General features: G+C 43.1%; 2 protein-coding genes across 2 annotated transcripts; one reads left to right on the forward strand and one right to left on the reverse strand.

Annotated features, from left to right (window-relative positions):
- Nucleotides 1–1,338: 1,338 nt before the first annotated feature.
- LOC119276994 (coiled-coil domain-containing protein 25-like) lies at nt 1,339–6,595 on the reverse strand. Its single transcript, XM_037558189.1, has 6 exons — nt 6,299–6,595; nt 5,503–5,630; nt 4,930–5,033; nt 1,977–2,064; nt 1,797–1,858; nt 1,339–1,696 (listed from the first exon to the last, which is right to left on the reverse strand). The coding sequence occupies exons 1-6, from the start codon at nt 6,409–6,411 to the stop codon at nt 1,544–1,546; spliced, it is 648 nt and encodes a 215-aa protein (XP_037414086.1). The 5' UTR covers nt 6,412–6,595; the 3' UTR covers nt 1,339–1,543.
- A 2,316-nt stretch (nt 6,596–8,911) lies between these two features.
- LOC119281520 lies at nt 8,912–14,273 on the forward strand. The gene is made up of 2 exons (XM_037562022.1): nt 8,912–9,924; nt 13,950–14,273. The coding sequence occupies exons 1-2, from the start codon at nt 9,579–9,581 to the stop codon at nt 13,997–13,999; spliced, it is 396 nt and encodes a 131-aa protein (XP_037417919.1). The 5' UTR covers nt 8,912–9,578; the 3' UTR covers nt 14,000–14,273.
- Nucleotides 14,274–14,485: the final 212 nt, after the last annotated feature.

Consider the following 14,485-nt stretch of genomic DNA (forward strand, 5'->3'; position numbering starts at 1 on the left):
TACAACATACAAAACGCAAGGGATGGTAACTACCGCTGCTTGTAGGAAACATTTGTCATATATATATATATATATATATATATATATATATATATATATATATATATATATATGAAACTTTTATAAAATACTATTCCTGATGTATACTAAAAATATACAATGTACATAGAAAAAGTAGGGATGTGTTGAAAAAATAAAAATTACAATAAAAAGGGGAAAAACTGAAGAAAACCAGTAAAGAAGTATAGAAGCCGAAACATTGAAATAAAACTGTTGAAAATTGACACAAAAAACCATTGAAAACAAACACAGAAAATCAAATAAAAAAAGGAAATAAAAACCAAAAAACCATAAGGAAAACCGATGAAACCAACACAGAAAAGGCATAGAAAACAAATAGCTCCTAAAACCCGCTCCCGCAGGAACCCGCAAGAGCCAGGATTAGGCTGCCCATAGCTCGGTCGCGCGGGATTTCCGTTTTCTTCCATATTTCCTTTTGGACCACCATTTTCCCACGGTTTACTCTGTTGTCGCGCTCCAAACTCAACACGTTCGTTGTTAAAAAAAAAAAAAAACTCAACACGTTCGTCGAACGATGATGACAGCCTTATATCAATTGGATGCACAAGCTAAGCGCTTCTTTGATTGAAAGAAATTCTATAGGATTTTGGAGGATTGAAATCTTTCGGAATTTTTTCTACATTGGTCGTTTGATTCATAGAATTGGATTTTTCATAGGCATTTTTCTTATGAAATCTTTTGTACTACACTAGAACAATGCCCGTGAGTTGCAACGGGATATAAATATTCTAGTACGTTAGATTGTGATTTATCTGTCGATGATAATGCAATTGTGTAAATAAATGTTCATTAAATTCTGATCATAAGTTATTTTATATTTTGATTAAAAGTTTGGTAAGTAAATTAAAGTAAAATTGATTCAAAAAGTAAGTAAATTAAGGTGATTGATTATCATATACATGAAAGATTGAACGAATGGGTGGTGGAAAGAAAGGTGAAATGGAAACCTTACGTTCTTTTTAATTAAGTAGAGATTCAACATAGAAAATCTAACATCCACTTCAATCTCTTTTCATATTTTTTTTTGTTTTTTCTATGGCATCGAACACTCGCTAATCCTATAAGATTTAAGTGGATATATGCCGCTCCAATTTTATACCTTTTCTATTACTGTACTTTCGGAATGCTGCGAATCGAAAAGACCCTAAGTATACCAGATCCGGATCAGTTTTGTTTAGGCGCCGCAATGCCCGCCCTTTGTCGTCATCATAAATTTTGGAATTTACATGCCATTGGCATACTTTTGAAAAAAAAAACTGTTTATTTCTGTGCTAGCTGCTTTCTCATTTCTGTCCAAACCAAGGACCTTATATATGTACACCTGCACCGTCAGTAACATCGAGGATCGATCGATCCTCGGCTGCCTCGTCGAGACCACGCTCGCACACGCACGCAAGGTGCGCGCATCGGCACATATACACATGGACATGGATGATACACTACACACGCATGAGGTTAGCTGCTAGACGAACTCGTCCTCCATTTCCTGTATGGACTTGCCGGCGGAGGCGATCTGGCGGTTGGAGGTCATCTTCTCGGCGACCATGAGGCCCTTGTAGCTCCGTATCTCGGCCTGCCGCTCCTTCACCACCCTCTCCATCTCCTCCCTGCGCTTCTGTGCACGCCAGAAGAGAAAAAAGTTAGCCGGTTGTCACCATGCATGACAGGCTTTGATATGGAAAGGTCAAGTTAACTAGCATGCATGCGTTGCGTGCCTTGTCTTTCAGCTGCATCTTCCGCTCGGCCTTCTCCGCTGCATTTGATGCATCTTTCTCGGCTACACACACACAAATTAGCAAATTAGCGAATGAAATCCCAGTTGCACGTGCATGCATGCATGGTGTACTACACGTGCACACGAAATGGAGGTCTCTAGCTTGCGTATGCGTATGTACCTTTGAGGTCTGGTCGGCGCTCTACCCTGGTCTTATTCAACCTGTTGAGGATCTCATTGACACGCTTCTCTACTGTCAAGACATGTACCTGTTGGCGGGCAGTAGATTGTATATGAACATTTGTTCGTCGCAAAGACATGAATCAATTTATGATTAGCCAAGGGCCAACGCAAGAAATGAAGCATGCTAGAGTCAGTTAGCATCGGCGACGGTTGGGACCATCATCAGCTAAGCAGCTACAGGTATGCGCAAGACAAGACAGACTTCTTCCAAGCTAGACTGGTCATGAATTGGCAGCTTTCATTATAATGGTTATTTTCTCATCGAATGTTCCCAATTATTGCACAAGATAATCTAATTAAATTTTAAAAGGTTTCTTATCCAATTATTGCTCGTGCTACTCGAAATGCTTCTATAACTTGATACCACTGCATACATGCCTTTAACAAGTGAGCCTAATTGAAACGCTACAATCGATCAAGCATATTTTGTCTATATAAATATATCTACTATATCTAAATAGCTAGCCTCCACTACAAGGAATTCTTTGCCTTCTCCTTGAGCCACATCATCTAAATTAATTTAGCCATTGGATATGCTAGATCAGTCCACCATAGTCGTCCGATCTACACTGAAGAACCGCTGCATCAAATGCATGCACGCATGCATGCAGTAACTGACACCAAAAAACATGCAAAAATAGAAGCAGTAATCGGTTGCCATTTATTGTGCCATGCCCAACACTTTATTCTGCATCACATACGTTGCCTCGCTGCTTGATTTGTCACGACATTGGCTGCCTTGATGTCGGACTACGTGGTGTAATAATTTAGTCATTGTTAAGGTACCAACTGATATGTGTCAGCAAAAGCAGTTTATTTATGTCCAAAAAAAGATAAAAATTTATTTTCACTGCACTTCATGATGTTTCTTTCATGATCTCCCCGTCGTTGTGTGCCATAGCGTCCTCTTCATAACTAGAACAGTTAAGCGTAACTGACGTTTGTTGTGTATAGACGCCTAGCTACAACCGCATCATCATAAATTCATTAGTACTTATAATTGATGCCCGGTGAAATATGGAGTAGTCTCTAGACATTAGTACTTATAATTGATGCCCGGTGAAATATATATTGCAGCTATTACACTTACAATATCAGCTAAACTATTTTCTTTCTTAGTTCATCATGTCTCCTAAATTTCTAAAGAATTTCCGCGGCAACGCGCGGGGTATCTTCTAGTTCTTAAAAAATTGATCCCCACTACTACCCCTTCTCTCTACATGCAGGCTGTCCACATCATCATGATGCCACATCAGCATTCAATTTACAAACAACCAATCGGTCTCTCTCTTTCTAGCCCCTCTCGGTCTCTCCTCCCAGCGCTATTAATTCCCCTCCGAAGAAATTCCCATGTCCCTCTATTTACAGCGTGCCTTTTCTCCTCCCTTCCTCCTACAAATAGATGCACAACGCCACCACCCCTGATGTCTCCGCTCCTTCTCCCATCACTCATCCCTCTCACTTCATCTCCCCGGTGGTCGTCTCTAGCTCCAAATCCAAAGATGGTGTCTGCAACCTGCTAGGCGAGCCATATGCCCATGAGTCGCGAGATTGAGCAGGTCCATGTTGAGATTCAATACATCTTTCGCGAGCGGGAGTCACATCAACTTCTTCACTTCATCTTCCACAACCAATTTCCTTTCTCTTCATCTTCTCCACTACACCTGAGCGGGAGTACTATTTTGTAAAAGAAACTGAACAATTTTACTTCTCCTGCTCACCTTCTCCATTGAAGAGAAAGATGAGCAACCGATGGAGTTGGCACCACAACTATGCGTTCGGGCTTCTGCTCCAGTGGATCCGTCATGCTGCCTCCAGGCCCCATCCTCGACGCTCGTGGCTTGCTCGTACAGGGTGTGCTGGAAGGGAGGATTAGGAGCCTTGCAGTCAGCCGCAACGATTTTTATTCCCCTCACCATACCCGGTTAGTTCTGACAGCCCCCCTGCGTCCCCAATCATGCCCTAATTTAATTCTCTTTTACTTTCAGATTACCCTGCACTTGCATACTTATTTTTTTGTCACGCCTTCCATGTGTGAGTGTTCAGAGATAAGTCAATGTCCGTGTTATTTGCCATAGATCGTCCTTGCAGGTCGAATTTTCTGCTCATAGATCACCGCTGCCGTGTTGATGGGCCGCCCTGTACGTCGCAGTAGAGGCGTGAGCGCGTGTAGTCGTCCGCCTCTTCTTCTACTCACCACCCTCCACTGCCGCCTCTACCCAAACATCTTCCGCGTGAACGCCAAGCAAGGGCACACATGTGAGCTCCTCTTTTCAACGCATTATTTCCACTCTATTCCCGATTCTATTTGGCCCAGCTACATTTTCCTCAGCTACGTACATCAGTTTGAAAATACAAGGATAACATTTGATTAGTTTGGTCTTTTGGACTTTACAGTTTGATTGATTGGACTATACCTATGCCAGGATATGTGGATTAACAAGAGATGTGGCTGTACAATTGTTCAGGCGTAACAATGGTGGATTTTAGTACTAATCAAAAGGAAATTAAAAACCATGGCGTATATGATGTGATTAAGCCCCTAAGATTATCTGGATTTTTTTGTAGTTTGCACGACTAATAAATTACAGTACAACAATGCAATGGGTCACTTTTGTGAATTATTCTTTTTTACATGTGTATATTTAGATTTCGACATTATTCATTTTACCTTTGACTATGTTCAGAAGAGATCATGAAGGTCAAGGCATTTAGGAAGACAGGAGCTATTCCAACTCTTGGGCGTTTCAATTGTTCAAATCATCAGATCAACAAAATTCCGCAGCAACGTGCGGGGTGTCATCTAGTTTTTCTTAAATTTGTTAAATAACTGCCAAATGGAGGCGTTAGTAGTACTACTAGCAAACGAGTAGAAGTGGTTAATTGATTACCATCCGATGGTTGTGGAAGCCAACTTGGCCGACATCCATGGATGTCGCCTTCTTGAGATTGGACCATGGCGTGTAGACCACCTCGACATTGTTCATCTTGTTTCCTGCACGATAAACACATGCATGCATGAATGATGCAGCCAGCATCCATTATCGGCCCAACTTGTCACGTTCTGACGATCACAATCACTCGCACATACAGTATAGGCCAGTTATCGATCCAAGGCAGATAATGCAAAGGGGCCCATGCATGGCATGCATAGAGAGGCCGGCAATAATACACCAGAAAAAGTTGCTGTAATGGGCACAGAAAGAGATAGCAATGTGCATGCTGCAGCTTTGCACTAGACACGGCCGGTCACAGTCGCACCACGAGCTAATTTCTTGGGTCCGTGCTCAGATGCCAAACATAGTTGAGCATGTATCAATGTTTTGTGGGGCAGCGTATTTCCGAGGGGGCCTTTTGGTACTACTCCGTAGTAAGAAAACCTTGCTTGAATATAAGAAAATCTTTTCTTATTGGTAACACAATATTCAGTAGTAGCATAAACAATGAGTTTCTTCCGTGCATACCTTGAATGGAATGCGCTTTTACGAGCTGCGCACAATCCTCCAGCAGGCCGTCGCTGATGGTGTCTATGGAATCGCCTTTTTTGAGCCTCAGGTAGACGTGCGCCGACGACACCTTGTCCACATGGAACCTGCAGTGCAGATGGTGGTGCGCCAAATGATTAATTATTTCGTACAATCATCGTTGCTTTGCTTAATAAACGAGCTACTAGGTTGTACTACAGCACGATATCCACTAAGGTCGAGGGTTTGCTTATTTTTCAGTAATATAAACCAGTAAAATAAGTACAGTAGTTTGCAGCTAGGAGCGCGAGCCGAGGGCGAGGTCTGCTAGACGATAGATATATACAGGGTGTTTTGGCCGTAGCTAGCACGGGGGCGATGCAGATGGCATGCATCGAGCAGCTAGTCGTGTTCCGTAAGTCTACAGTTTAGTACTCCTTCGAGGGCGTTGGAGTGTCCCTAGCAGCCTCGTCATGGCCTCGTCACGCGTCAATCCGTGCGCTCCCTGTGCTCCTCCTGCTCTGAGTTCTCTCATTCTGGCCGGCAGGCCGGCCGTTGTCTCTGATCTCTATCTCCGGAATTTCACTGGCTCACCGCACATGAGTTTAAACGTACTACTATACTATTGATGATTAACTATTATACTCCACGTACATATTTATATACGGAGGAACTCCCATGAGTATATCCATCGATCGATATCCCAAACCTAACAAGAGTTTATATTCTACCGGAGAGAGGGAGGGTGGGAGGGAGAGAGAGGCGAAGCTAGGCAGAGTTGGGCAAATGCTCGTACCAGACGTCCTCGGGGAGGCCGTACTTGATGAGCTCCTCGTTCTCGTTCTTGTCGGCGCCCATGTAGATGGTGTAATCGCCGGCGTCCGGCCGCGCCTTGAAGTAGAACACCATTGCCAGTACTGATCTCCTTTATCTCTCTTTTTTGGCAGTTCAGCTCACCTACTGTATATCCAGGCGATCATGTGCAGTTTACCGCAAGTTAAGAAGAGGTAGGGGCCGAGAAACAAGAGGCAGAAGAGACGCAGGCGGGGGCGAAGGGAGGGAGGGAGACGGCAGAGCGACGAACCAGGCAATGAAGCGGCATGGGCGGGTATAAAAAGGCGACGGCCGGGGCTAAAATCTTGAAGGTCTTCTCTACTCCAAGGCGGTGGGTTGGGTCGCCACGTGGAGACACGATGGATTTGATTAAACAAATGCGACCGGGGAGCGGGGCCTTATCCTCGCAGCTTTTGCTCCTCCCACTCTGCCCCTCTTTAGTTAACATAATACATAACTGGTAAATCTCTTTTTCCTTAACCAATGAGTCAGGCTCAGGGGGCGACTTCGCAAAGTGGTAATCTATCAAATCCCTCGCTGATTTCTTTCATTTTCTTTGCCATGAATCTACCTCTGATCTGTGCCTGACCTGGCAGCAGTCGCGGTGGATATACTCCTCCTACCGGAACTCCCCACTTAAGAAATGGTCTCAACGCAACTGCCTATTGGTGGCGTCTTAAAAGCGCCGTATCTTTTGCGAGAACGACGTCTGTTTCGATCGATTCCGGCCGAACCAAGAAACGGGCCGCTTTTCTTCTCAACGCTCCCCTGTTGGTTCGTTCCGTGCGTCGGCGTACCGGGGACCGGGCGCGGTATGGCCAGCGGGGATGGGGTGCTCGTCGGATACGTGGATGTGGCCGAAAGATTTTTCAGGGTGGAGGATGGAAGCAAGGACCGGACTTCCAACCGAGGCAGATCCAATGGAGTGTGTGCCTGCCTCCGCCCACGTTATTCTTGTTCTTTCTGGATTTTTTTTTGCGACTCCTCTCTCCGAGGTTTTTTGTTTGAACACCTCTCTCCGGGATTTATTCATTCATATATGCGTGCAACCGAGCGCCACCGGCGGAGAGGCCCTCGTCTCCCCGGCCACCGAGGTCCCTGCGCGAGATCCGCTGCTGATCGACGCCGATGAGGGATCGACTACGCGGGGACCGCGGAGGGGATTTCCTATGGCGGGGAGGTTTTGGGAGGGACAGAGTGAGGAATCGGATGAGGAAGAGGGGGAATTGAGGAAGGGTGAGGTGGCGATTCTGGAGAAGAGGCGCGGCGCTCCGGTGAGGGTGAGACTGCCTTTTGTGCCGCCGGTTCCGATCACGGGGGTGAGATGGCGCCATCGGGTCAAGCAATGGGCGCCAGGGGCGGTGATCTCGTCACCACGGCCGCGTCCACAACCATTCAGGTCAGGGGCGCGCTACAGAGAACCATCAATTCCTAATCCGCCAACACTTGCGGGTTTTATTTTGCAGGGATTTCTGCAGCGAGATTCCGCCATTGATGACGTCACAGGTGAAGCGGGGGACGAGTTTTTTTCGAAAGCTACTGGGCCTAGTGCTATTTCTTCCCACTGGGCCTCGAGGGAAGCCAAACCCAAGCCATTGGGCTCGATACAGTCGATACTTCAAGGGTTGTGGCTGCCTAGGGTTAGGGGAAGCATCCCGAAAGATGCAACAGGTCGGGAGAGAGCGGCGGCAAGCACTGAAGCACAACAGATGGCGAGCGGGGGGAGAGGGTACTAGCGTGAGCGCCGGGATGGCTTCGATGGAGGGCGATCCAACTGGAGGGGGCGTGACCGGGCATGGGGCGAGGAGCGGGGGGCCAATTTGGCCCGCCGACCAACTACGCCCCACATGCGCCGCCGCCAGGATTCGCACCACCGCCGGGGAATGGTGCGCCTCCGTCAGGCTTCCCTGGTGGATCTTCAGGCTTCAACACGTACCCGCAGTTTGTGCCGTATCAGTTCCCGAGGGCGCCGCCTCCCCAAGGTATGTTCATGCCCAGCTCGCAGCAGTGGAGTGGTACTAGAACAGAGCAGGAAAAATTTAGGAAGAAAGGGAATGGACACAGAGAAGTGATGCCGCAGAATATGGGATCGTTTGAGGGAGATAGGAATGCTGGAAAGTTGGCGCAGAAAGAAGCAGATCAGAAAACTAGCAGCGTTGGCTCGGATGGGAGTACTCGGGCAGGAAAAAGCGACGCCAAACCCACTGAACAAGCTGAATCAAAGGGACAGGAATGCTTTAGATGTGGAGGGACCGATCATCTGGTTAGAGACTGTAAAGCACAATTAACCTGCATCAATTGTGGATTCAATCATCTGTCTGAAAGATGTGTAATGCTGAATAGACCACACCCTGTTCTAAAGATGGCTGGTTGTAGAGCGGATGGTTTGCAAATGATGATTTCCCAAACAGGGAAGAAGAGAAAGTTTGATAAAAGTGCTCAGAATGTAGGATTGGTGCAGATTCTGAAAGGGAGCATAAACTGCAGTGCGCTCGTTGTTGCCTTTGGAGCTCAGTTTCCTTGGGGAGGGGAGTGGAAAATCAAGGAGTACGGTGATAATACTTATCTTGCCAAATTTCCTTCAGCTGCTAGATTGCAAGAGATGATAGAATACCCTAAGTTTGGCCTGAAAGGTACAAAAGTGACTGTGAAAGTAAGCAAATGGAATTCTGCCTCTGCTGCTAGATTCAAGCTGTCTTCAGTTTGGGTGAGGATTTTTGGTATCCCTGATACTTTGTTACACAAAGATGGTTTTGAGGAAATTGCCTCGTTCCTGGGAACTGTCCAGGATGTGGATATGCAAGCTTACAGAGATACTGATATTGTCAGGGCGAAAGTTGGAGTGAAAGACCCAAGCAAAATACCTGAGGTGGTGGAACTAACTGTAGACCCATACATATATTACATCTTTTTTGAGGTGGAGGAGATTGTAGAACGTGGAGGGGCTCTAAGAGATGGTGTGCTTATTGCAGAAGAAGACGATGAGAACCAGATCGATAGACATTACAGTAGGGGAGCCAAAAAGTATAGGAACGATACACGTGAAGTTGGGCAGGGGTCTGGTGGGAATGAAGATGAGCTAATGCATGATAGATTGGAGATGCAAAAGACTGAACTAGCAAGGGAAGAGAAAATCAGACAGGAAATGTTGGAGAGGAAAAAAGCAAGAGGAAGAAGAAATTGTAGCACAGTCAAAAGGCCTGGAGGAGATTAACCGAGAATTCGCCACAGATGCTGAGAGAATGGATTTCAGGAATGATGATTATGTTCAAGAGCAGATAGACTATGGAGAAGACATGGTGGAGAGTACACAAGTCATACAAGATAGAGTGTTGAAGGAATATGGCAACTATTCAGAGGAAGTTCTGGATTCCCAACCTGAAAAAGTCGCCAGTAAAGTGGGCATTGTGACGGATGCAAGACAGGTAAATAGGCAAGTCCTAGGGGAAAAGCTCAAAGATCTGAACAAAAGCAGAGATGGGGTGGTAGATGAGGAAAGAAGGAGGACTCAGAGAGATATTGGCGATATGCATACAATGGATAAAGCTGTAGAAAGGGTGAAAGTCAGAAACCTGGAGACTGCCCCAGGTATGAAAACTCAATCTTCTTCCGTAGAAACTGAATTTTCTAGTTCTAGTCTACCTACTATTTTGGATACTGCCCATGGAAAGTTAGTGCAGATAGCTGCTGGTCTGGGGTTTAAATTAGGAGAAGATGATGTAGAGATAGTAAATAATGTCCAACATTTGAAAGACTTAGAAGCTTCTAGACTTTCTGTTTATAATGCTAGTGTTAACAAACATAAGGAAAGTATTGTTATTAATAATAATATTGCAGAAGGTTTTAGTATTGAAGAAATAGAGGATTTGCTTACTGACGATGAAGGTAAAGAGCAAGACAATGAGGAACTGGGATAATATGATTAGAAACATTGCTGGATTAGGCACTATTTTACAGAGGAGGAAAGATAGTAGAGAATTTCATAAGGGGGTAGTAGTTGGAAAGTTTAGAAGCAGAAGTAAAGATAGTAATATAAAAGGCACGAAACTTTTCTGATGGCTGGTTTGTTCTGGAATGCCAGGGGACTGGGTGACCCTGAGAAAATTACCTTTATTAAAAATGCTTTGGTAGAGTTCCAACTTAGATTCATTTGTATCCAGGAAACTAAAAAAACTACTTATAACTTGGCTTGGCTTGAGAATGTTAGTGGTAATTGCCCTTTCTCCTGGTGCTTTGTTCCTGCTGTTGGACAGTCAGGAGGTCTTTTGAGTGGTATTAATACTGATTTTTATGATATCTTAGATTCTGAAAAAGGATGACATCATATTAGATTCCTTGTCCGAGATAGGAAAAATGGAGAGAAGTTAAATATAGTAAATGTTTATGGAGCTTCGCATAATAAGGATAAAGAATACTTCCTAGTTGAATTAGTTCATATATGTAATTCTAACACTTTTCCTATTATTATTGGGGGAGATTTTAATATCATAAGGAAAAGGGGGGAGTCTAATAGGAATAAACCTTTAAATAAGTGGTCTACTCTGTTTAATGCAATTATTGAGAATTGGGAGATGAAAGAAGTAGAACTAAATGGGAGAGCTTTTACTTGGTCAAATAATCAAGAAAATCCTGTTTTTGAGAAATTAGACAGAATTTTAATGTCTCTATCTTATGAGAGTTTGTTTCCTCTGATGTTTCTTCGAGCTCTTCCTAGAGTCCTCTCTGACCATGCCCCTCTTTTGCTTGATTTGGGGATGAACTTACCTAAGGTAGTGAAACCTTTTAAATTTGAACTCTGCTGGTTCCTAAGAGAAGATTTAGATACTTTAGTATATAATGTCTTGTGTGATGCTTACTGTGGTAAAAGTTTGCAAGATCAGTGGCAAAATAGAGCTAGGATACTTAGAAAAACGCTCAAAGGGTGGAATCTCAACTATGTTTGGTTTTACAAAAAGCAAAAGGTTTTCCTGATTAGAGATATAGATGAGATAGACAGAGAGAGTGAATTAATTGGTTTGACTAAAGAAAAATATATGTTAAGGAAAAAGTTAGAGGAGGAGCTTTCAAAGATTTATAAAAAGGAGGAGTTAATGTGGTTGCAGAGATCGAAAGAGAAGGAACTATTAGAGGGCGACGCTTTAACTTCCTATTTTATATCTAAAGCTAGTAGTAGAAAAAGGAAAAACAGAATTACCTCTATTAAGACTGCTGCTAATGATGTGATCCAGGGGGACAAAGATTTATTGCTTTTTGCCACTTCCTTTTACAAAAATTTATTTGGCCCTGTTATAGGTATGAATAATCTTTCCCTTGATATTAATGTACCCGTGGTCTTGAGTGATGCCGATAGAATAAATCTGGATAGGAAGTTTACTTTAGAAGAGATTAAGATTGCTGTTTTCGATATGAAACCTAACAAAGCACCTGGACCTGACGGATTTCCTATAGAATTTTATCAGAAGTACTGGCATATAATTGGAGTGGACATTTTGGAGCTTTTCGGTGAATTTTATGAAGGAAAGTTAGATTTAGCTAGATTTAATTATGGTGTCCTTGCGTTAATTCCAAAATGTGCTGATGCTCAAACTTTACAACAATATAGACCAATCTGTTTGTTGAATGTGATTTTCAAAATCTTTACAAAAGTTTTAAATAATAGAGTTATTACTGTAGCTGATAAGATTATAGCTCCTGTGCAAATAGCTTTTATTAGAGGAAGGTATATATTAGATGGGGTTATTGTGCTGCATGAAGTTCTGCATGAAGTTCATAGGAAAAAAGAGAGTGCTGTTTTGTTTAAAGTAGATTTTGAGAAAGCTTATGACAAGATTAACTGGGAGTTCTTGTATTTTGTCATGAAGAAAAAAGGGTTTTCACCTAGATTTATTGGTTGGGTCAAGCAGACAGTAGAGAGGGGTAAAGTAGCAGTTATGGTCAATGATCAAATTGGTCCTTTTTTCGAGACGAAAAAAGGACTGAGACAGGGAGATCCTTTCTCCCCCATTCTTTTTAATATTGCCATTGACATACTTAATTTGCTTCTAGCTAAGGCACAAAAATTGGACCTTATCCAAGGATTAGCACACGATTTAATCCCAGATGGCATTAATATGTTACAATATGCGGATGACACCATTTTCATGTTTAGACACAATCTGGAAAGTGCTAGAAACTTGAAATTAATTCTTTGTTTATTTGAACAATTGTCTGGCCTTAAAGTTAATTTTCACAAGAGTGAGGTTTTTTGTTTTGGTGAAGCTAAGGACAAACAGGACAATTACTCTACAATATTTACTTGTGCTGTAGGAAAACTTCCTTCTAGATATTTAGGTATGCCTATTAATGCAATTATATTATGTAATAGTGACTGGAATTGGGCTGCGGAGAAAATGGAGAAGAAGCTAAGTGTGTGGAAAGGGAGGTACAGATCGTATGGGGGGAGATTGATTTTAATTACCTCTAGTTTAAGCAATATTCCTTTGTATATGATTTCTCTGTTTGAGCTACCCAAAGGTCCTAGTAAGAAGATGAACTTTTTTATGAAAAGAATGTTATGGCAAGAGGAGGAGGGAGTTAAAAAGTACCATCTAGTGAAATGGGAAGATGTCTGTAGACCTAAAGAGATGGGGGGTTTAGGCGTCTTAGATCTTGACATTATGAACATCTGCTTACTGTGCAAATGGATCTGGAAACTCGAAAATGGAAGTGGTGTGTGGCAAGATCTAGTGAGAAAGAAATACTTAAGTAGATGTACCCTTAGAGATAGCAAGAAAAAACCTGGTCACTCTCATTTCTGGCAGGGTCTAATGAAGGTTAAACCAATTTTCCTACAATATTGTAGGAAGATGGTGGGTAATGGGGAGAGGACTATGTTTTGGAGTGATATATGGCTAGGAGACAAACCTCTTAGCGTGCAGTTCCCTAGACTTTATTTGCTAACCTTTAGTTCAGATTTCACTGTCGCCAAAGCTCTATCTGATAATATGAGTTTGATTAGATTTAGAAGAGTCTTATGGGGAGACACGGCTGATATGTGGTATGAGCTCAAAAATCTATGCAGTAAAGTAGTTTTTAATGATCAAGAGGATAGATGTAGCTGGCTGCTAACTAAATCTGGTAGATTCACAGTTAGATCTTTGTATCTTGCTTTAAAAACGGATCAGGCTGCCTGGCCTCATAGGAAATTGTGGCAGGCAAGGATACCGCTGAAAGTTAAAGTTTTCTTGTGGTTGATGTTTAAGAATAGTGTCCTAACTAGAGACAATTTGGCGAAAAGAAACTGGAAAGGAAAGGATAAAAACTGTAGTTTCTGTGATTATCCAGAAACGGTTGATCATCTTTTCTGTACATGTGTGGTGGCTAAGTTTGTGTGGGGTGTGGTTAGGAATGTAACTAGAATTCATGACATTCCATGCAAGATAGAAGAGTTTACTGCCTGGGTAGAAAAATTTCCTAAGAATATTAGGCAAACAATAGCAGTGGGTGTTTCTGCGGTGTTTTGGACTTTGTGGGAAGTCAGAAATGCTACTACATTTCATCATGTTTACCCTCATGACCCTAGTGTGTTGTTCTTTCAAATATCTTATTGGATGTCTTACTGGGCTGGTCTACAGAGAAAAGAAGGGCAACAGATGTTGCGGGCCGTCGCAGCACTGCTGGTTGATGTTGCGAACGGTTTCTTCAACAAGAGCAGAGGATGGGCGCCCATGGTGAAACGTCTTGACATCGGGGAGTAATTCTATCTGTAATGTTAGTTGAATTTCTGTCCTCCCTGGAGAATATGTGGTGATGAGGGGGGGAGAGGAGCCCTGTGTGGTTACCTCTCACATGGGTATGCATTTGTGATAAGTGTTGAGTTTTTCTTAGTTGCAAGCTTTATTTTCTTGGTTGTCTAGTTGCTGTTGCCTGGATGTCATGGTAGGACATCTGGGGGCTGGATGAAATCTGAAGAATACTTGATCTGTTTTATTGGTTTCCTTTCATGCAATGAAATGAAATCGGGGGCATGCCCCTCAATTCAAAAAATAATAATATATGCGTGCAAAGCGCACGTCAGAAAGTCAGGGGCCACATCAGTAAAGTTTACAGACAACTGTACATTATGAGCTTCTTTAGCACAACAAAGAGCTACATAATTAACATTTCTGCT

Source organism: Triticum dicoccoides, chromosome 3B (genome assembly GCF_002162155.2).
Source record: "Triticum dicoccoides isolate Atlit2015 ecotype Zavitan chromosome 3B, WEW_v2.0, whole genome shotgun sequence".
Taxonomy (NCBI): Eukaryota; Viridiplantae; Streptophyta; class Magnoliopsida; order Poales; family Poaceae; genus Triticum; species Triticum dicoccoides.